Raw genomic sequence first — 22,843 nt, 5'->3', positions numbered from 1 at the left:
GACACAATTTAGCTAGGGCCCATATGTTACAAGTTGACTCTTGAAGAGTTAGGTCAAGAAATTTGGTAGCCACTGTAGAAGTACTGGATCCTAATTTTAAAGAGCATGCAGAGGGAGACATACAGTTCTCTGTGATTGACAAAAGGACATTTTCAGTGCTTATATCTTCAGGAGACTTTTAAAAAAGCTGACTATAGGCCGGGCGCGGTGGCTCATGCCTGTAATCCCAGCACTTTGGGAGGCCGAGGCGGGTGGATCATGAGGTCAAGAGATCGAGACCATCCTGGTCAACATGGTGAAACCCCGTCTCTACTAAAAATACAAAAAATTAGCTGGGCATGGTGGCGTGTGCCTGTAATCCCAGCTACTTAGGAGGCTGAGGCAGGAGAATTGCATGAACCCAGGAGGCGGAGGTTGCAGTGAGCCGAGATTGCACCATTGCACTCCAGCCTGGGTAACAAGAGCGAAACTCCATCTCAAAAAAAAAAAAAAAAAAAAGCTGACTGTCAATTAAGAGAGACTGTCCATAGTCTTTACTGATGATTAAAATGTTTGCACTCCTTTACTACTGTCTGTTTGATTCTCATTCCTTTTAGCATCAGATGGATCCTTATTAGATACTGTGCTCAAACCACAAATTGCTACATTTTCAGCATACACTGACTTTTAAAATCTCACTGGATGTTCACTTCTTTACCAAGAACCATTTAAAAAAATAACTCAGGGCTGGGCATGGTGGCTCCCAGCACTTTGGGAGGCTGAGGCGGGTGGATCACCTGAGGTCAGGAGTTAGAGACAAGCCTGGCCTAAAAATTTTAGTCTAGACCAGCCCCATCTAGACGAAAAATACAAAAATTAGGCGGGCATGGTGGCAGGTGCCTGTAATCACAGCTACTTGGGAGGCTGAGGCAGGAGAATCTCTTGAACCTGGGAGGTGGAGGTTGCAGTGAGCCGACATTTTGCCATTGCACTCTAGCCTGGGAGACAAGAGTGAAATGCCTTCTCAAAAAAAAAAAAAAAAAAAAAATCATTTCAGAAAAGTTTCTGCATGTGGGACATTCACTCTACGAGCCACAAAGCCAGGTGTGTCTGGCCTCCCGCTAGGCCCACTCTTGGCTAAGACTCTCGCCATCTAGGTGATTGCATCTGCCTGCTCCTTGTCCTCTCAGAATTCACTATTTCTATACATGCCTTAGCAACAATTACAAATAGCTGCATGCTATTGACCTTTGAGGACACATAAAACCATTGAAACTATAATCATTAAACTTCAAATACCTAACATTGCTTTTCCTAGAAGTATAATTTTTAAAGGTGGAAAACTGGCTGATATGGCATCAAATACACATTCACAGAATAAAACTGATTCTAGATTATAAACTACATATCTTAACAGATTCAAAGAGACTGTGTCATCTGTTTTGTTTATTTTTTCATTTGTTTGTTTGTTTGCTTTTTAAATCAAATGTTTGGCCTGACTCATAGGTGGAATAGGCAGTTAAAAAACAAGGTGTGTTTTTAGAACCTCAAACTCTTCCCATTCAGCCCTAAATTTTATTCCTTAATAGCCAAAGATATGGGAAATTATACCAGGGAATCTATTCTTTTTTTTCAAAAGTATTAACATTATTATACATTGCATGCCTGCATCAAAATGTATAAATATATACACCTACCATGTACCCAAAAAAACTAAAAATAAAAGGTATTAATAATGATGCCCTATTGCTCATCATGTCTATAATCTTGACGTAGATGTCTTGTCATTTTCTTAGGATCAATGCCTAGAATTGTAACCACTGGAAAAAATTCAAGAACTTTAAGAAAGTTTATATTATTGTAATGCTGAATAACGTGATTAATGATTTCCTAACTTTCCTGTAGATATATGTGGGCTGACATGGATCAAGAATAGGATTCAATTCCTGAAAGGGCATTGTATTTTATGGGCAAAGCCCAATTTCCTAGACCTAAGGTTTCTCTTAAGGAAAGTCAGGGATTAAGTCAGCAGAATAAAAGCCTCACTGGAGAAAGAGTCAGAGGACTGGGATTCCAATCCTGATTCTGGTAGTTAGCAATTATACAGAAACTTGGGAAAATCATGTCATCTCTCTGAGCCTTAGTCCCATGCTGAAAATAATGTAGCAGAACTAGATGATTTCTCTGGTTCTGTTTTGGCTTTGCAATTCTTTGGTGGGAGTGGGAAACTGGAATGTAAGTATGGACATTTACTTTCTCCAAAACCTAAATTTGTCCCTTGTCTCAGTGTCTTTTAGCCTGAAGTGGTTTAAAATATTGTTATTTATTTCCTAAATAACAATAAACTTCCACGTGGATTCATTACTTACATAAGCATATTAAATGCTTAGAACTTGGGTCTTACAAGAGTAAATAAATATCAAATGGTCCACAGAAGTACAATAGTCTGTAGAGACAGATAACAAATGGGAGGACACAGATTTCCCAAGTGAGGTGTATTTAATCTAAATTTTAAAGATATATAGTGTTTTCCAAGTAGATAAAAAAGAAAAGGGTATTTTTGAGGCAAATGACATGTGAAGATACATGGATGACTGAAAGCTTTAGTAGATTCAGATAATTTGCTACACAGAATTTATCACTAAACGAACAAAATGTCTTTTTTTTATTATAAAACAAAAAGGAGTAATTTGGCAGTCTTATGCTATCCATAAATCATTCAACTTTTGCTCACTGTAAACTGTTTCTAATAAGTAACTTTTTGTGGTATACTTTTCTGTGGTAAAGTCACAAATCCTCCTCATGCATTTTCAATATTAATCAATACTACTGAAGTTCTCCTTCTGTTCTAATGACATCCAGTCCCTTTAACTCTCTCTTAAAATTGTGGTTAATGCCACTCCATGCAGTAGCCACCAGATGGTAATGAAGAGCAGTCTGGCTTCGTAGTCTTCTGAGGACCAAATATTTCACCACTGTATCATGTTCAGGCTTCACAGATTTGTCTGGAAAGTAAAAGTTTAATTTCAAACACGTGTTGGTTTGATGGCAGGCTGGTATACATCTACGATATTTTGATCATTTAGTCTGTGTGTGCCTGGTTTGTGTTACAGGTTCTGCATTGGGGACTTAAAGATACAGAAAAAGCCACATACATTTCTGCCATTGTGCTTTACTTTAAAGGTGATTGTGATTTAAACATTTGAAAGACTAAAATATTTGTGTCTAGAATGATTAGTGAAAATACATTCATTCTTTAGGTTTAATTTATGTTTTCTTCTGGTTATAAACATATTTAAAAGAGGAATCGCTTCATATCACCAGAACAAAAATATGATAAAATAAAAAAATCCAATGCAAACATACACAATAAAATTGCATAAGGTACACAGTATATTCTGCATCTTTGTTTTTTGGGCTTATTAACTTGTCAAATATGCTTCCTCACTACTGTTCTCCCCAAAGCTTGTAAAGTAAATGTTGATATTTCTACAAAGGCTTAGGCCTACTTTTTTAAAGAGTTTAAAAAGTGTTTTACTTGAATGACTGTATGATATATAATTTTTTCCTAGTATTTTGGCTCCAAAATTTCTAAAGTGAGAATGCATTGTTTAATTGAAAAGTCAAAAGAAAAAGATTCAAATATAATGTTTAATTTAGAATCTAAGTAATAGTTTATGTAGGTTTAACATTTATAAAGGTTCACATATCATGAGTTATTAACTGTGTCATAAAAAAACTAATCATTCTAAGAGTAACAAAAACAATAAGTTGTTGTAAGATAAGGTTCAGAGTTCTGTAACAATTTCATATCACTTTTTGGAAAAATTCAATGGCATTTGAAAGGCAAGAAAAATTTTAACATTGAATTGACACACAATTTTACTAGAACCCAAAACATTTAAGATTAAATGTTTATTTAATCTTATATCCCCGTACAACTGTATTAGTTAGGGTTTTCTAGAGAAATTGAACCAATAGAACGTAAATCAATCTCTCTGTAGAGATTTTAAGGAATTGACTCACACAATTATAGCGGCTGGTAAACTCAAAATCTGCAGGGAAGTCTGGAAGACTGGAGACCCAGGGAATACCTAACGTTGCATTTTATGTCTGAATTTCACCTGATGGCAGAATTCCTTCTTCTGGGAGGTCAGTCTTTGTCTATTAGGGCCTTCAACTGATTGGATGAGATTCACCCAAATTATGGAGGATAATGTGTTTTACTTAACGTCTACTAATTAAAATCTTTATCTCATCTAAGAAATACATTCACAGAAATATTGAAAATAATATCTTACCAAACATCCAGGTACTGTGATCTAGGCAAGTTAACACAAAATTAACCATCACATCATTTTTATAAAATGTTATTCAATTTGTTCTATGAAATATTTCAGGCAAATGAAAAATATATATAATAGTTAGTCTTCAAAGATGGCCATCAAATGATCATATCTCTCAGTATTTACATCTTTGTGTATCCCCTTCTACATGAATCTGGTTTGACCCTGTAACCTGCTCTGGCCAGTATAATAATGCTCTGTGACTTTCAAGGTTTGATCATAAGAAGTTTTCAGCTTCAGCCTAACTTGAAACGTTTACTTTGGGAAAGCCAGCTGGCATGTAAAAAGGCCACCTTACTTAGTTGGCTTGGATTGCTACATAACATACCCTGAGATCAGCATGTTATGTGGCAATCCAAGCTAGCTAAGTATGGAGGACAGGGAGAAAGGGAGAGAGAGGGAGAAAGAAAGAAAATCCAACCAATTCTCTCTCTAGCTGAGGTACCAGTCATGTGAAGCAATAAGCCATCTTCGATGCTCAGCTCAGTCAAACCTTCAAATTATGCCAGCCCTAGCCACTATCTTAACTGCATTGGGGTGAAAGACCTCCTGCGAGAACCACTACATGAGCCTAAACTATGTGCATTGTGAGAGAGTATCATAAATTGTTTTAAGCTAGAAAGTTTTATAGGGCTTTGCTCCACAATAGATGACAAATTCCAAAAAAAAGTAACATAGTGAACATCTAAGTCCTGACCATCAGATTTAGCAAATCTTAACATTTTGCCATATTTTCTTCAGATATTTTTAATGAGATAGAGCAGTACATAAATAGTTGAAATGGTTAATGTTTCTCTTCCTTATTTCATTCCTCTTTCTGCCACGGATATCCATCACCTTGAATTTGTTATTTTTTTTTTTCATGCAGACTTTTTCATATGGCTACATATATGCCCACAAAATGCATAAATTTTTTATGTTTTAAATGTTATATGAATATTTTGCTGAAGGTATTATTGTTATTGAGAGAAAGAGGTTTGCTGCCTGATGCACTGGAAGTCATCGGACACAGAGGTTTTGAGAAAAGAAAAGATTTTATTGCAATTTAAGTAGCAAGGTGACATGAGTCCAGCTCAAATATGTCTCCCTGTGCTGACTTGAAGGTAGCAATTTTATTAGAAAAAGCTTAAGGGGTAGACTTTGGAATTAGCAGGAGATTGGTGGAAGAAAAAAGGAGGTCTGGAAGGTCCTTGGGCATGCACAGGTATCTCTTCATGCCTCCTCATGGGTCCCATGTGCAAATTTGGGAGGAGTTAGTATGAAACATGCAATGAAAATTCAGGCTGTGATGTCAGTATGTCTATTCTGTGAAAACTCTATTTTAACAGCCATGTTGGCATTAACCCATGCTAGCTAGTTTTGTTATCTTATAAGCAGAAGGAGTTTTAGCACTGTTTCTTTTATTTGTAATCCATTATCTTGTAAACTAAACAATTTTTGTCATTGGTGTCTTTAACTCTTTCAGAATGTTTTCACTATTCTGCCTCTTGCTTATTTTGTGTACATTTACTCCTGACATATTTATATTACAACATATACCTTATTTCCTTATTTTAGTTGTTGTCTAGTTCTCTCTTTACACCACAATATAATGTATCCACTTCCCTGTTAAATGACATTTAATTTGTTTCTAAGTTTCCAGTATTATGAACAACATAACATATTTTAGATGTCTCCTCATGAACATGTTTGAGAGTTTCTTGGAGCTATAAAATTAAAATTAGATGGTTTGGTCATATGGTATGAATATGTTAAACTTAAATATATTGGCAAACTGCTTTCCAAAGTAGTTCTCCTAGTCCCTTATCACTCTTGAAACAAAACATAACATTGTATTTATTATAAAATACACTTGGGAACAAATTTGACAATGTTTAAACGGTAGTCAAATGAATCAGATCTGTCAGTATTTAGATCTTTGTGTATCCCCTCTGCATGAACTATATGGTTTAATTTGGGCACTATTGGTAATGCACAAATTATCCTTGCAAACTGTTACTATTAGGTGCTGAAAATAAATCTATTTCTTAACAATAGTATCTTTTTCAGAAACTTTAAAAATACACACATACCATACATACACACTAACATAATTTAAGAAATATTTCTTCTTATAATTAGTACTCTGTACAGGGTTTATAGAACACTCACATGTGCACACACACACACACACACACACACGGAATCATGGCTCTTTGAAGTAGTACTTCTAAACTTATTCTGAGAGCTTATTTCAGAATTCAAGGTCTGACGAATAAAATAATGCTTCACATATTATTAGGCATTTTCAATTGAGCCTAAAAAGTAGTTATTAAATGAATTACTTGGATTGTATCCCATTAAATTCTATTCTTTGTACTTATTTTAAAAATCAAACTTTCAAATAAAACAAAAGTTAATATTGAATAACTAATATTTCCTAAAATAATTTAAATTAATGTGAGAGCTTGGAGACTATTAGTATTGATATACTGTCTTAATGTCCAACTTGATCTCAGACAACTATAAAAACATAATTAATAATTAAAATATATACTATAATAGTTGAATTTCCAAATTTCATGTGTAGAGTTTGTTCAGGTAAAAATATTATCCTAATTTAATTTTTTAAAGTAATTTCTCTGAAATAACTAAATTTACATTAACTATATGGCAAAAAGTTCTTATTTTGACAGCAGTATTAACTGGTATTATGAGATGTTTAGTCAAATACAGTATGTTAATTTCCCTCAGATTAGGAAACCCTTGTACACTGTTGGTGGGAATGTAAATTGGTACAGCTATTGTGGAAACAGTATGGAGGTTCCTCAAAAAATTAAACATAGCACTAACATATGACCTAGCAATCCCTCTTCTGGGCATATACCCAAAGGAAATAAAATCAGCATCTTGTAGAGATATCTGAGCTCTAATGTTTATTGCAGGATTATTCATAATAGTCAAGATATGGATACAACCTATGTGTGTCCATCAGTGGATGAATGTGTGCGCATATATATATATACATATATATATATATAAAATACATGTACACACACACATATATATGCTTTAAAAAAGAAAGGATATTTCCATTTGCAACAACATGGATGAACCTGTAGGACATATACTAACTGAAATAAGCCAGACACAGAAAGCGCAGAAAAATAAATATGAAATGTTCTCACTTATTTGTGGACTCTGTAAATAGTCAAGTACACAGAAACTGAGAGTAGAATGGTAGTTACCAAAGAAGGGATGGTGGGGAGGGGAATTTAGGAAATAGAGCTTGAAGTGTACAAAGTTATATATGATGATAAGATCTAATGCACAGCATTAGTTAGTAATAGATTAGTTAATAATATTTCATTGTGCACCGAACAGTAATTTTCTAAGAAAGTAGATTTTAGGTGCTCCCACTTCACAAACAAAAAGATAACTATGTAAGTTGGTGGATATGTTAATTTGACTGTAAAAGTCATTTCACTATATATATGTGTATCAAAACATCATGTTGTATACCTCAAATACATACAATAAGAAATGAATGAAGATAAAAAAATCTATAACTCGATAATGATAATAGACTGGTATACAGGTAATACTTCAATAGAAACACTGTTTTAATACAAATAAGGAAATGCATTAACTAAGAGAGTATCAAATCAATTCTTCTCACCTATGATAAATACAAGGGGCAGAGAAATACATTAACCTAAAATTGTCAATAGCTTCTAAATTCTTGGAACAGAAATATTTCAAACTGGGTCTACATCTACAAGCCTTCAGAATTTAAAGCAGTAATTCATACCTGTACCCTACTTAAATGGATACAATTGGTTCAATATTTACCAGAAAGAATTAATTTAAAACAAAAAAGAGGAACAGGTTGGACTATTTCAAATTATTTATGTCATTATGACTCAAATATTTTGTGTACCAAGCTCATTGGACATATGATAAATTGACAATAAATGGGACCGAGTACCCACAAGAGATTTACAATCTACATGATAGTCTATAGAAACCAGCAATGGGCAAACTTATACAATGGGATAGAGAGATTTACCACACATTAATTACCAATATTCGTTCACTTGTTTGGTTGAATGTTCTAGCTTTTTTTTAATATTAAAATGTTGGTCCATACTATAGTTGTCCATGGCCTATAAGAACTTGATAGGAGATAGACAGTCTTACGGAAAAATGCATTACATGAAAACAAAATTTTGTGTTCATTTTCAAGGCATTTCATAGGCATTGTGGACTTTGAAGAGTCCATCCTAAGATTTTAGCAGTTAGGCATTCTGTATTATTTGTAACTTATTATATCTGAAGTAAACCCATTTGCTAAATTTTTAAAACGTGACTGGCTTAACATAATGATATTTGAGGGTAGTATAATTCATTAACAATCCTGGGCTATCACAAATAGGGGTTTACATGGAAAAATAGCATATTTATATTTGTAAGTTAAGGTAAATTGTAACTTTTCAGGATGCCAGAGTTCTAAAAAAAAAAACCTTTCATGTTAATAGGCAATTTTTAAAAAGATTTCAGGCAGTGAAATTCAACATATGCCTTCTTGAAGTAATACAAAAGTAGCATAAATGAAAGACTGTAAAATAAAATAAAATGTCTTTAGTATTATCTTCAGCTGAACTTATAATATTATAACCCAGTTAACAAAAATATAACTGGAAGTAGCTACTCTGAAAGAATGTTCTTTTAATTTGAATATAATAGTTTCACAGATTTTAAATTTGAATTTTAAAGATACCTATCTTTAACAATATGTAACTTCTTCCCCAAAGCCATTATTTTAGGTTGTTTATTTTTTGATATGTATATTTTTAAAATGAAAATTGCAAGGGAAGTAGTTTAGCAAATACCAATTTAGGTTTTAGAAAGTATAGGAAAAGGCTTACAGATGTAAGGGGTTGGCCTTACATCTGCAATCCCAGCACTATGGGAGACAGAGGCAGGAGTATCGCTTGAGGCCAGGAGTTTGAAACTAGCCTGGTGATACCGCAGAGCCTCCACATCTCTACAAAAAAATAAACATAAATATATATTGGGCAGGCATGGTGACACACGCCTGTAGTTCCAACTACTTAGGGGCTGAGGTAGGAAGATCCCTTGAGCCCAAAAGGTAGAAGCTGCAGTCAGCTATGATGGTACTACTGCTCTCCAGCCTGGGCAACAGAGCTAGAGTCTCTTTTTAAAAATGTAGGAAAGTATTAAGATTGGAGAAATAATGTAATATGTGGAGAATCTGTGATGACCAGTGCTTTCATGGTGTATTTTGGAGGATGCACTAGTACTTCAATTATGTTTCCCAAAAGAGAAAGCTTGAACCTCATCCAAATTTATAAGATGGATCTGGGAACAAGCAATTCATTGCTTTGTTTAATTGTTCATTCGATAAATATTTGTTGACATTCTATGTGGCATGCACTGTAGCAACAGATAAAATAAACACAGATGAGCAAAAATTACCCAGCTCAGGCCCTCAGAGAGACTACAGTCTATGAGAAAAGAATGATAGAGATGGAATTAGGATGAAGTGTGACGAATTCCATGAAGGAAGCAGTACGGAATACAGAGCACGGAGCTCTGGCTATTGCGCATGATGGGCACTTTTGGCTTTCCCTTAGAAAGAAAACTTGAATCCAAACGTTTAAAACACACAAAAAACCAAAGCCTCTGTCTAATGTAATGCGTTCCCACTTCATACCCGTCCACTAGTCATCCAAATCTGAACAAGTCATCAGAGTTCCGAATAGAACCTAATTGGCGTTTGTTTCCAGGGTATGGGAATTACTTAGCTCATTGGCCCATCATATGAAAATTTCCACATGCATCATTACTAATGTGAAAGACGCTTTTCCCCCTTGAAGCCAATAATAAATGCTTTTCAAAGATCTGTTGGGAATGCTTATCTTTGCTCAGTAAAACACTAAAGATATAGAGCTTAGTGATCCCTTTCATGTCACAAGGGAACTAAGATTTGTCCCCCACCATTTCAATTTATGTATCCTTTCTCTCCATACCCCACCTTCTCTCTCTGTGTGTACCTCTGTCACACATTCATTTTCTCTTTTTCCCCCTCTCCCTCTCTCCAGCCGTCCTTTCCCCCTACCTAAAGCGGTCAATCTCTGGAAGTAAGTCAACTCCGTTGAGTATCGCAAGAAGTGAAAGTGATTTTGACAAGAGGTCGCTTGTCTCTACCTCTCCCCTTCTCTCCAGAAAAGGATGGAGCAGCAAAGCGGAGGGTGCGCGCGTGTCCAGTGGAGGCGGGTAAAGAAACGGGGTGTCTTTAAAGCCATAGCTTAGCAAATGCTGGGACTAGGGTGCGGCTGGAGTCCACTTTGCAATAGTTTGGCGGGAGTCCGCCCGGTGAGTGGTAACCCCTGTTACCAGGAAGAATCTTTCTGGTTCCGTCGCCCTCCCTACCGCCGCCCACAACACCTGAAGGGGAGGGTCTCAAAGGTCGATTGAGCCCGAACTTGATCCCCCCCCCACCACCTCCTCCCACCCCACGCCCAGCAGTCCCCGTCACCCACCCCTTCTCCACCTCCAACCTTGACTCTGGGTACAAACAGGTCCTCGCACAACCTGACGAGAGAGGAGCTTCATTGGTTAGATCCAAATCCCAGCGGAAGGGAGGGGGCCAGGAGGGAGGAGGCCGAGCACTGCTGTGGCCGGGGAGCCCACTTGGGGTGGGGGGCTGCGGAGCCGGAGGAGGGGCGAGAGACCCGGGTCCTCATCCCCGGAGTTACAGTCGGAACAAACTTGCCGAGTCTTGCAGCGCGAGCGCGCGGATGCGAACCCCAGAACCTCCAGCGCGCGGGCACGAAAGGGTGTGGAGCGGTATACATAGCTCTACATACACATTGAACGCTGAGCGAGAAAGGAGGGGGCGAGGAAGGCAAGTTCCGCCTCCCCTGGCCCCGTGCACACACACGCCCACCGCGGCTCGGGCTGGCTGAGCGCGGGCGAGTGTGAGCGCGAGTGTGCGCACGCCGCGGGAGCCTCTCTGCCCTCTCCTCGCACCCTGCTCAGGGCATCTGAAGAGCCTGGAAACGTGAACAGGCTTGAAGTATGGCATGTTGCAAAGATGGTTTCTGCCAAGAAGGTACCCGCGATCGCTCTATCCGCCGGGGTCAGTTTCGCCCTCCTGCGCTTCCTGTGCCTGGCGGTTTGGTGAGTTCTCTGGGGTGTGCTGGGAGGTGGGCGACGGGAAAGTGGAGAAATGGCCAGCTCCCGGACCCCTTCGCGCACTCGCTCCGCCCTAGGCGGACTAGATCTTCTCATCTCAGCTGTAAGATCGGGGGCCAAAGCCAGGCTTTTCTGTGACCGCATAGATGCGGAGAGCACGAAGGGCGCAGGGCGCAAGAGGCGTGTGGGCACTGGGGGTCTTGTGGTGGGGCGTGCTTTTCCTGACCATTTCTGTCTTCTGCATCCCAACCCCCAGCCTCGTCGCCTTTAGCTTGGGGCAAGCGACTCTTTCCCTAGAAAACAAACCTGTTTGCACCTGTTCTCTGATGGATTCTTAAAATAATCTCCTCCGCCCCCGTTTTTTTTTTTTTCTCTCTTGCAGTTTAAACGAATCCCCAGGACAGAACCAAAAGGAGGAGAAATTGTGCACAGAAAATTTCACCCGCATCCTGGACAGTTTGCTCGATGGTTATGACAACAGGCTGCGTCCTGGATTTGGGGGTATGAACGATTTCAAACCCGCAAGTGTGTCCTGTCTGTCCCTCTCTTGGTCTGCCTGTCTGTCTGTCTGTGGGAATATCATTAGGTATGCCTCACGTGCAAAAATAAATCTCTATCTCTCCTCTCTTGGTGAGACCTATGACAAGAAGACCGCCTCCACCCGTACTTTCCCATCTCCCTGCCCCCTCAGAAGCTTTGCCTCTCCCCCACACTAATTACCTCCCGGGACCTGACTGCTGGGTGGGGGAGGTTGGAGAGGAAGAGTCAAAATTGGGAACTCTAGGCTCAGCTGCCTGGCCGCTCTTCGCTGAGAATAGTTTCCCTGAACCTGGCCACTTCGCTCAGAGCAGGTTGCACTTGAGGCAGCTGAACCGAAGTCCCTCTTCCTCCCACGTGTCCAAGCCTCTGCCAAAACCTTGGCCACCGTTCTACCTAGGACATGAATCTGGGGCATGAAGCTGCCTGCTATGCTAGAGAATCCAGACCTTTCCCTTTCTCTTCTACAGCGGGATGCTTGCTTTCTTTCTTTCTCTTTCTTTCTTTCTTTCTTTCTTTCTTTCTTTCTTTCTTTCTTTCTTTCTTTCTTTCTTTCTTTCTTTCTTTCTTTCTTTTTTGGGGATGTGTCATTTGCTTTCCTCCTAAGACTTTAAAGTTAGAGATGTTTCAGCTTGCTTTCTTCAACAAAATAGGTTTAAAGGACTTAATAGAGGCACATCCATTAGCAGCACTGTTGCTCTTTTTTATACTCATATTTCCTTTGCATATATAATGGAAATCTATGTGCCAAGCTTTGTGCTAGGCACTAGGTCCACAGAAATCTTAAGATACAGTTCTTAACCTCAAACAGCTTCTCAGTCCAGTTCAAAGAGGACAAATGACTTGCTACGGTCCCATTCACAGGTTTGACCCAAGTTCTTTGATCTCAAATTCCCTGTTCTTTACAGTACACTGAATTAATTACCCTTCAGCAAATGAGTTGAACAAGACAAAGATTCTATCTTAAAGGAGCTTACATTCAAGCGGTAACAATAATAGCAACCAGTAATATTGTATTTATTTAATAACATGTTCACATATACCAGGCAATTTATAGATATTACTACTCTGTTTAACCCTCACAACAACCCTTTGAAAGCCAATTCTATCCCCACTTTACAGATAAGGAAATTGAGGCTTAGAAAGTTAAGTAACTAGGGTACAAGTTCGAAGTTAGTAAGTGGGAGTAGAAGGATGTAAACCCAGGGCAGGCTGTGTATTTAAAAGACAACGCCATGCAGATGGGAGTGGTATCAGATACTACATGATGAGTATCATCTAATATTAGAAGCATGGAGCAACTTTATGCTTCCTATTGAGGGTATGTGGAAGAGGAGATGCTGGGAGAATGGAGAAAGTAAGAATGGGGAGCAGGACAGCATGTGATGTGAGGTAGGAGTATGGCCTGAGGCTAGAAAGAATTGGTGGAGATAAAATAGAGTTGGATACAGTAGAATTGGGACTTTTTTGGAGTCTAGTCTCATTTAACTGATGGGGACACCGGGGTCTAGAAAGGGAAAGTGATGTCTATAAGGACACATAGTATATCAATGAGAGGATGAAATCAGGTCTTCTGAATTCCAAACCATTATTTTCTTAGATTTTATGAGAATGTTATGGGAAACCATTGAGGGTATTCATTCAGCATTTGTATTTTTTCTTTTTTTCCTTTTTTTCTTTCTGAGACAGAGTCTTGCTCTGTCATCCGGGCTGGAGTGCAGTGGCACGATCTGGGCTCATGGCAACCTCTGTCTCCTGGGTTCAAGTGGCTCTCCTGCCACAACCCCCCAAGTAGCTGGGATTACAGGCGCATGCCACCCACACCCAACTATTTTTTTTTAATATACTTTTTGGTAGAGATGGAGTTTCACCATGTTGGTCACACTGGTCTTGAACTACTGACCTCAAGTGATCCACCGTCCTCTGCCTCCCAAACTGCTGGGATTACAGGCACGAGCCACCACGCCCAGTCAGCATTTGTGTATTGACAGTGATAAGGATAGATGAGAAGGATGAAAGTTTCTCCTGCTTCTTTTCATGTTGCCTCTCCAGGGATAGGTTTCCTGCACTGCATTTGCCTTCATGCAAATCTGAAAATAGGTGAATCATTTGTCAATGCATGATCTTCCATAAGTGACTGGGAAATTACCATTTTAGATCAAAAATAGTGTTGTGGAGAATGGTTCAGATGATGTGATACCATTTAAGGCAGTATTTTATCAATAAAAGAGGATTTATCTGCTCATAAAGGTTTTAAACTTGACATTTCAAGTGAAGAAAAAAAATAAGACAAGTATCCAGTCCCATGTAGTTCAAATGTTCATCAGAAAATTGATATACCAGAACATAAATCAAAGTGAAAAGTTAGAACTGAAATTATATTGTTTTATTATAAATGTTGAAATTCAAAATAATACCTGCCCAGCTGGCTGTAATGCAAGTTATAATTCAAAAGGAAGAAGGGATCCATTGTAGATGGATTATTTTTACCATCTAGCATTATATTGACAATAACATAAGTGAAAACATTCTATGTGAGACCTTACTCAGTTTTGGTTGATCGTAATTCTGCTAAACGTCTCAAGGACATTATTAGTCATCTAACTTGTCACTGCCAAATGATCTGCATTACCCACCTAAAAATATTTTTATAGTTTTATGGGAAGGAGTTGAATTAACATGACTTCCAGCATTAGCAATCGATTAACCATTTAAACATTTACTATGTAGCATAACATGGGTCTTTCTTTCTTTCTTTCTTTTTCTTTCTTTCTTTCTTTCTTGGCTTTTCTGATAAATGTTTGTGGTAGATGTAATTCACTTTTTAGCAGTAGGATATTCTCTGTAAATGCACAGTATTCCCAACGTTACAGAGGAATGGTGATTCTCACCTGCAGAAAATGTGTTATCTGTTTACATGAAGTTGTAAATGTGTACCACTGAAAACAATGAGAAACTTCATCATTGGCACAGACTCTTAGATACCACAAATCAGACCCCATTTATGACAATGCATATTCTGTGGAAAATTTGGTATTTTAAAAATAAAATGAAAACAATCCAGATTTTGACTAGTAGGCTATAAATATGGATTTACTTCCTGGTTCCTATAATCCTGCTCCTGCTCTTTGTAGGGCCTTTACTTTATATCTGTTTATACAACTTTTCTGTGTTCCATTTCAAACAAAGCTAAAAGCAAAGATTTGAATTGAAATTGGATGGTTTGTGATTGCTCAGTAGGCCAGGCAGGGGTTGAAATAGATTTGGAAACTAAATTACATATTTTTAACTCAGCAGCACAGCTTGCGATAGGGAAATAAAAGGAACTGAAATGGTTTCCTTTTTTTTTACATCCCTCCAGGATCTCCTCTCCCTTGTCTCCTATATTCTCCCACTGGAGAAAAAAGGGGGAAAAGGTGAAAAGTGAGGAAAGGAGGCATGGTGAGAGAAGCTGGTTTGGGACTTCTGAGGGATGTAGTCCTTTCAACCTCTGACACATCAGTTGCTATCATCCTGAAGTAACTTGCACCTGTTTAGACGTAGCACACAAGTGAAGCTTCCACAAAAGAGCCAGAAAATAATCCTGTAGCTCTTGTTTACTTTCAACACTGTTACATGCTGTCTTAAAAATGTATAGCTAACATATTTGCTAACTACCAGGAAATGGTTTAGGAAACTTGCCTTTACTCATTTTTCATTTATCGAAGGGTTGCACAGCCTTTCATGCATCTCAGTCTTCTGAGGCATATGATCTAGAATATTAAATGTTTCAAATACAGATTGTTGCCTCTGAATCATCTTCCACCACCTCTATGAAATGGGAATGAGGAATTTTAGTCAATTTTGTAAAGTTGCTTACTAACATAGTAGGACTTCACATTAGTGACTTCACATTTTTTTGCTTATGACACCAACACAAAGAGATAAGTGGGGCAGGCATCATACCTCTGTTAGAAAAGAGGCTGAAAAAAATTCCAGAGAATTCCCCACCAATTTTATAGCTACTCCTTGGTAAGGTCACAACTCACACCCTCATCTTTTAAACCTTAGTTAGTCAGCTGGTCTATTGCTATATCCACTTCTGAGGCATTCTTGCATCCCTCTGTTTATCAAGGGTCAAATTTCCTGAACATGCTTTCTTGTTACTAAATTAAGTAGGTCTTTAAAATAAGCAAAACTACATTTCCTCTAAAGGAGTGAAATGAGAACTTTTATTCTAAAGCTTTAATAACTTTTCAAATAGTAAAGAAAAGAGAGAACATTACATGCATTTGGGTTAAGTTGGAATATTTTTCTCTCAAAATCAAATTGTGTTTGCAATGTTTTTAAATGGTCCACATATCTCCATTTAAAAGTTAATGTGTCATGTGCTAGCCTTATTAATTAAATGTCAATAGAGAAATAGTTTTAAAAATACATAGATGAAAAGAGCACTTCTCGGCAACATAAAGCTTCATTCTTTTCCAATTTGTCCCATTCTTTCATTCATTCATTTTGTGAAATCAATCTGTATTGAAAGACTACTATACGTCAGGAACAATGTAAGGTTGTAAAGATATCATTCTGATCTGACATGAGCCCTCACAGACTTTATAGCTAAGCATTATAGAGAGATGAAAATAAGAAAAGAAATAATAAAATAATTAATGCAAAGGTCTAAAGGTAGATCATCAGTTAGTGTGATGTAGACCATGAGAGGAGTCCAGTGTGCCTGCAGCCAGAAAGCAAGAAGAATTTCATAGGATTAGGTTGGGATGGTAAACAGAGGCTAGGTCTTGTTGAGTCTTTGGGGACCCTGTGAAAGAGCTTATATTGTTCTCTTAGTGAACCTGGAAGCAACTGGAATTTTCTAAGAGGAAAGAATGACATGGTTTGACTTAGAGTGAAAAACGCTCCATCTTGTCTGCATAAAGGAAGCCTTAGAAAAGGAAGTGGGGCAATTGGAAGCAGGGAGACCAGCGAAACTTTGTTTTACTTTTACTTTAGTTCTCTTAAGTTGATGGTTGCTTGGAATAAGGTGGCAGATGTAGTAAAGATGAATATACGTGAGTTTTTTGGAGATTTAATTCAACAAAGAATTGGCAATTGACTTGATATGAATGTTAAAAAAAGAGAGAAAAGTAAAAAATGACTTCTCAATTCTATTTTGAGAAACTGGGCAAGATTGGTGTTATTTAAAGTTGGGGAGGACTGCACGATTTCCTGCCCTCATAAGTTCACACTGTGGAAGAGATAGAAAATAAGTAACAGAAATAAGTAAAATATAGTGTGCCAAATGTTGGTTAACAGCTACAGAGTAATGTAAAGCAGGGGAGGGGGGTGCAATTTTAAGTAGAATAATTAGGGGAGACTTCATTAAGAAAGTGGTATTTGAACACTGAACATAATTAGGTAAAAGCATAACCACATTTGGAGTGGGGTCTTCTAATGAATGAGAAGGAACTCTAAGTGCAAACATATTAAGCAGGGAAGTCAGGGTCCCTGTAGTGAAGTTTTTAGCAGGGCTGAGACATAAAAGGGGACCAGTGTGATAAGAGGACAAGGTTGTGTACAGCTTTGCAGGCTGATTAGGACTGTGCTTTTACTCTGAGTCAGATCAAAAGTGACTGGAAAGATTTTAGCAGGGACAAGGCCTGAACTAATTTTAAAAGGCTCTTCTTGTGTTTAGAACAGGCAGTCAGAGGCAAGTGCAGATGCAGCAAGCTTTTCCATAATAAACCAGGCAAGAAATGATGGATACTTTGACCAAGCTGGTAGCAGAGAAGTTTGCAAATTTATAAGAAATGGTTGGCTTCAGGATATTTTGAAATTAAAGTCAACTGACGACAGCTAGAACGTGGGATGTGAGAGAAAGGGAGGTGTCAAAGCTGATTCTAAAGTTTTTGACTTGAACACCTAGAAAAATTGAGTTGTCAAGACTGTGGTAGAAGCAGACCAGTGACATAGATGAGCAATTTGTATGCAGGTATGGTACCTGTGAGATGTCTATAACACGTCAAGTGGAGATGAGCCTGAAATTCAGGGATGATGAGTATGTCAATATACATGGTATTTAAAGCCAGAAATCTAAAAAGATTACAGGGGATAAAGTTTGATAGAGAAAAGGTACAAATATTGAGTTTTGATGTCTCCAATGTTAGGAGGTGGCTCCAGACAGGAGAGGCAGAATCTCTGACCCAAGAAAACTTAAAAGGAGTGGCTTGTGAAGTAACAGGAAAACCAAGGGAATGTGTGTAAAAGTAAGGTAAAATGATAAGGGGAGAAAAAAGAAAGAAAGAAGGAGGGATTGATTAAGTCAAATGTTCCTGACAGATCAAGAAAGATAAGAACTTAAAATTGACCACTCGATTTAGCAATATCTGTATCTTCAGTGATTTTGACTGTTTAGTTGGAGCAGTTTTGTTGGTATGATGGGTATGAAAGTCTGATTGAGTTCATTCAAGAAAGAATGGAACACAATTTTTCTGAGCATTTGTACAAGGAAGCAGAGAAATGGGATGGTAGAAGGAAGGAGGTAGGAAATGGGAGAAAGAAAAATACTTTTAAAGTTGATGGGACCGATGCTGTATATAGGGAAAAAGTCATGATACTGACAAAAGAAAGTGGATGCTAGGCATGAAAAGCAAATTATTGAGATAGATGATGGAGTGAATAGGAAGAATTAGAGAAGAGAAAGAGGCAAGTTTACCTTTCTTTTTTCAAGATTAGACCATAACATGTTTTTTGACTACTGGGAATAATCTAGTAGAAGATATTTAATATTAGACTGGAGGGCAGGGAGAACTGAAAGAAAGATGTCTTTGAGAAAACAAGAGAAATTCGAATTCAGAGCACAACTTTACTTTCTTAAGTTCTTGGTTAACAACAACAACAAAAAGATATACAGTATGCTGGTGCTATATTTACATTTTCTTTAGGGTTAGGCTATATCCGTTGCGTTCAATGTTTCCCGAAATAAACACTGTAAAATCTAGATCATAGGATATTAGAAAAGTGGTGGATATTTGGGTACTACTTCTCTGAGTTGTTAGATTTCTTTTAGATGAGAAAATACATCTGATTGCATTTGTATATATCATTAAACATCACTGCCTTATGCTCTAAGCTTTTCTTATATATTTATTCTATAAGCCACAGGTACACAGATTTGAAGGCTGAATTGATAGTTCTTGGTTTATGACACACTCTCATTATTGGTCCATACATAATCTTCTTTTTATATATCCTTTCATCTATTCAACCATTTATTAAACTATAATAAACATACCAGTTAAACCACAAACTGGCACAAAGCGTAGGACTTGGACAACTTTTATTCTGCTACGTGGTCTCCCCCAGCCTATCTTCCTGTCCTCCTTGCCTAAAGTAACCATGATTTTAATTCATTTTAAAATTAGTTCTTAGTTTTCCTTTGAATGTCATTTTAGATGGACTATCTTTATTTTAAAAGTAATTTACAATATTTAATTGATTTGAACTTGCTATATATAATCTTTTGATGCTTTTAATGTGATTATATATTGCTAAAAATCATTCTTATTGTTGCATATTGCAGTAGATCATTCATTTTGACTGCTGTGTGATATTCCCATTGCATAGAAACCAGCTTATTCATCTGCTCTGTTGGCAGTAGGCTTTTTGCTTGTTTCCAAGACTGTGGTGCTGTGAATATCCTGGCTCAAATTTCCTGCTGTAAATGTGCAAGAGTTTCTTTTGCATATATATCAAGGAATGGATTTTCTGGATCTTAGTGTAAGTGGGAGTTGATAAGATAATGCCAAACTATTTTTCATGATGAGTTTACAAAATCAACTCCCATTTACAGTTTACAATGAACATGACATTCAGGATCCAGATACCCTCTTTAACACAAGATACATCACATATATATCTTGAAATGGTATTTCTTAAAATGGCATTTTATTGTGAAATGATCTGAATTTTTCTGATTCTATGTTCTAATGTGGTTGAGTATCTTTTCCAATCTTTACTGGCTACAAGAATTTTCTTTCTGTGAATTACTTGTTTTCACTGTTTGCCCATATTTATTGTTGTTGTTATTCCTACTTTTCTTATTTATTTGATGGCTTTAATTATTGGCAAAGTGGACCAGGATTGATAGAAGGATTATATGATATAGGAGGCCCTAATCCTTAATGTCTTCTAAGAGAAAGAAACTTCTAGAACTTTATAGTGTTTTCTGCTCTTTCAGTGATATCAATGGCTATCTCTTGTCTTTGTTTAATATTCAGGGAGGCTTGTATTTGTATATTTTGTAGATGACTATCAAAAAGAGATTTCTTTATGCATTTCATTTAGGATTCCTTGTTGTTGTATTGCTTAAGTACTTCAAGTGTCTTCATCTTTGGAGATATGTCACTAGTATTTTGTAAGTTCATGGTGGATACGTGATGTAGGTGGTTGGAAAATTATAAATGTTTCCTCAAGTGCATGGCTCGAAAGGCAATATGGAAAATGTGGATGAACTAGTTTCAAGATCAGCAAACACCGTAGGTCTTTCTCATGATGTAACAGCAAATTAGACATGATTATTGGAGATGAAATTTAAAAAATGATTCCATCTTTAGCCATGTCTGTACTGCAAAAGTAAAGTAAACTGGGAGGTCATCTGATTCATTGTTAATTGCCTTCCCACTTTCCCAGCAAGTTAAACTCAATAATTAGATGGGAGTATTTCCCTGAATTTGATCTTGCTGGTCTTGGCTTTCTTTCACAAAACTTTTAAATCGTCTTGTTTACCTTACAGACTGTCAACCATATTTTAGGGATTAAAAAATATTTCCCTATTACCAAGAAAGTAGAATTTTTAAATAAAAGATGTCTTTAATGCTGCACAAATGCATATCAAATTATGGGAAGAAATCCTTCCAAGCTCAAAATTATCTGCTTTCCATGTAATTATAGTCTTAGTAAGGTTGCTTTGTACATCCTAAACTGTCTTATTAGAGGAGATGTCTCTAATAATTATTCTTAATTACATAGTGACCATTTTTCATTGACAACTGATTTATCAGAAGCCCATTACATTTAAAACCTGTGATTGGTTTTGCCAGAGGATACAAATACAAAATAAGATACAGTTTCTGCTTTAAATTGGAAATATTTTTAGTTTAACGGATGTGGAAAGTAATTCTGTTAATTTTTCCTTTTGATGGGTTTTCAAATCACTACTGGGATAATATTAGGAACATGACAAAACACAGTTATTCAACATCCAATATGTGCAAGACATTGTGCTGGTTTGGGACTTCAAAAAGGATTAAGATTTTGCCTTTGCTGTTACAGCTAGAAAGACCCAGGCAGGATGTAATACGAATAATAGTAAATGTGTGAAAAGTGCTGTGAGAAAATGCTTGAGAAACTAGTGAATAAAGCAGAAAATGTAGATATAGTATGTTATATTATAGATATGAAGTTCCATATTTGCCTAAGTCATTATTGATTTATTATTGGTGATATAGTGTACTAAAGCTAGCACACGCTTTAGGGATCAATACAAAGGGATTAGAATCCTGGCTCTGGCATACACTACTTAATCTCTGTGAACTCAGTTTCCAGATACATAACATTTTAATGAAAATAGCGCCTTTGGAGGGTGTCGTGAAGATTAAATGAAATAGTATATGGGAAGATTCTAGTAGCCTACCTGGCACATAATTGATCTTCAATAAATAGCAATTATTATATCTCTGCATATTGTTCTTTGGAATATACCCACACCCTGTGAGCATACCTGCTCCTCAGTCTGTCCACCCTTCATTCCCACTGCCACATCCCTAGTCCAAGGTGTTCTCACCACCTCTCAACTTCACTAGTATAGCAGCCTCTTAGAAGAGCCCTTCTTCTATTTTTGCTTCCCTGTAATGTATTGTCAATGCCATTGTCAGAATAAGTTTGTAAAAAACATAATCCAGTCATATAAATTCCCTTATTTCAAACCCTCAGTGGCCTCCCAGTAATGGGACACAAATTCCAAATGATGGGATGCCAATCAAACTTCTTACCACAACCTATAAGCAAGAGATAGACTGAGTATCAGAACAAGAGAGATCCAGGAAAGCACACAGGAAAAATGATTAACCCTTGGGTTCTCTAAGGCTGCCATAACAAAGTACCACAGACTGAGTGGCTTAAACAATAGGAAATTAGTTTTCCACAGTTCTGGAGGTATCAAAGTGTAGACAAAATTGTGTTCTTCTAAGTCCTCTATCCTTGGCTTATAGATGGCCATCTTCTCTCCATCTTCACCTGGTCTCCACTATGTGTCTGTGTCCTAATCTACACTTCTGATACGGTCACTATTGGATTGGGGCCCACCCTAGTGACCTCATTTTAACTTAAGAATCTCTAAAAATTATATCTCCAAATACGGTAATATCATGAGGTACTGAGAATTAGATCTTCATCATAGGAATTTGGAGGGAATACAGTTTAGCTCATAACAATACTCTATATAGCTCTCCATCTTTTACTGATATTTCTATAACTTATTTTCCATGTAGTTTTAACAACAGTCACCATAACATGTATTATAAATATGTTGCTCAAAAGATGCCACTTTTTAGAATATGAATTCAAGAGTAAGTGTTCTAACCACGGTACCCTGGTTTTTATTCTATCATTGTGGCTTTCATTTCTCATCATTCTGTCCCTCCCTTGCTTTGCTCCAGCCCCAATGGCCTCTTTTCTAGTCCTTGAATGCATTCAGCCCTTTTCCTATCTTTGATCTTGTCCTTTTGCTGTTCTCTCTGCCTGGAATC

At 37.3% G+C, this 22,843-nt stretch overlaps 2 protein-coding genes across 3 annotated transcripts in view; one reads left to right on the top strand and one right to left on the bottom strand.

Moving 5' to 3' along the window:
• The window catches only part of GABRB1 (gamma-aminobutyric acid type A receptor subunit beta1), a 438,325-nt gene extending 427,362 nt beyond the window's left edge, over positions 1-10,963 (bottom strand). The window contains exon 1 of one of the 2 annotated variants that reach the window (XM_064366790.1): positions 10,889-10,963. The gene's annotated coding sequence lies outside the window, so the exon portion shown is untranslated. Of the gene's footprint in view, positions 1-10,446; positions 10,526-10,888 lie in introns of those variants that run through there. The other variant, XM_064366794.1, reaches the window with a different exon arrangement.
• Positions 10,964-11,327: 364 nt separating this feature from the next.
• Positions 11,328-22,843, top strand: part of GABRA4 (gamma-aminobutyric acid type A receptor subunit alpha4) — a 76,675-nt gene continuing 65,159 nt past the window's right edge. The window contains exons 1-2 of the mRNA XM_012441119.2: positions 11,328-11,510; positions 11,908-12,026. Coding sequence (XP_012296542.1) covers positions 11,425-11,510; positions 11,908-12,026 — 205 coding nt within the window. The 5' untranslated portion in view covers positions 11,328-11,424. The remainder of the gene's footprint in view (positions 11,511-11,907; positions 12,027-22,843) is intronic.

This window comes from Aotus nancymaae, unplaced genomic scaffold (genome assembly GCF_030222135.1).
Source record: "Aotus nancymaae isolate 86718 unplaced genomic scaffold, 86718_ANA_hifiasm-v0.15.2.pri h1tg000006l, whole genome shotgun sequence".
Lineage (NCBI taxonomy): Eukaryota > Metazoa > Chordata > Mammalia > Primates > Aotidae > Aotus > Aotus nancymaae.
This window is presented reverse-complemented; position numbering and strand designations above follow the sequence as displayed.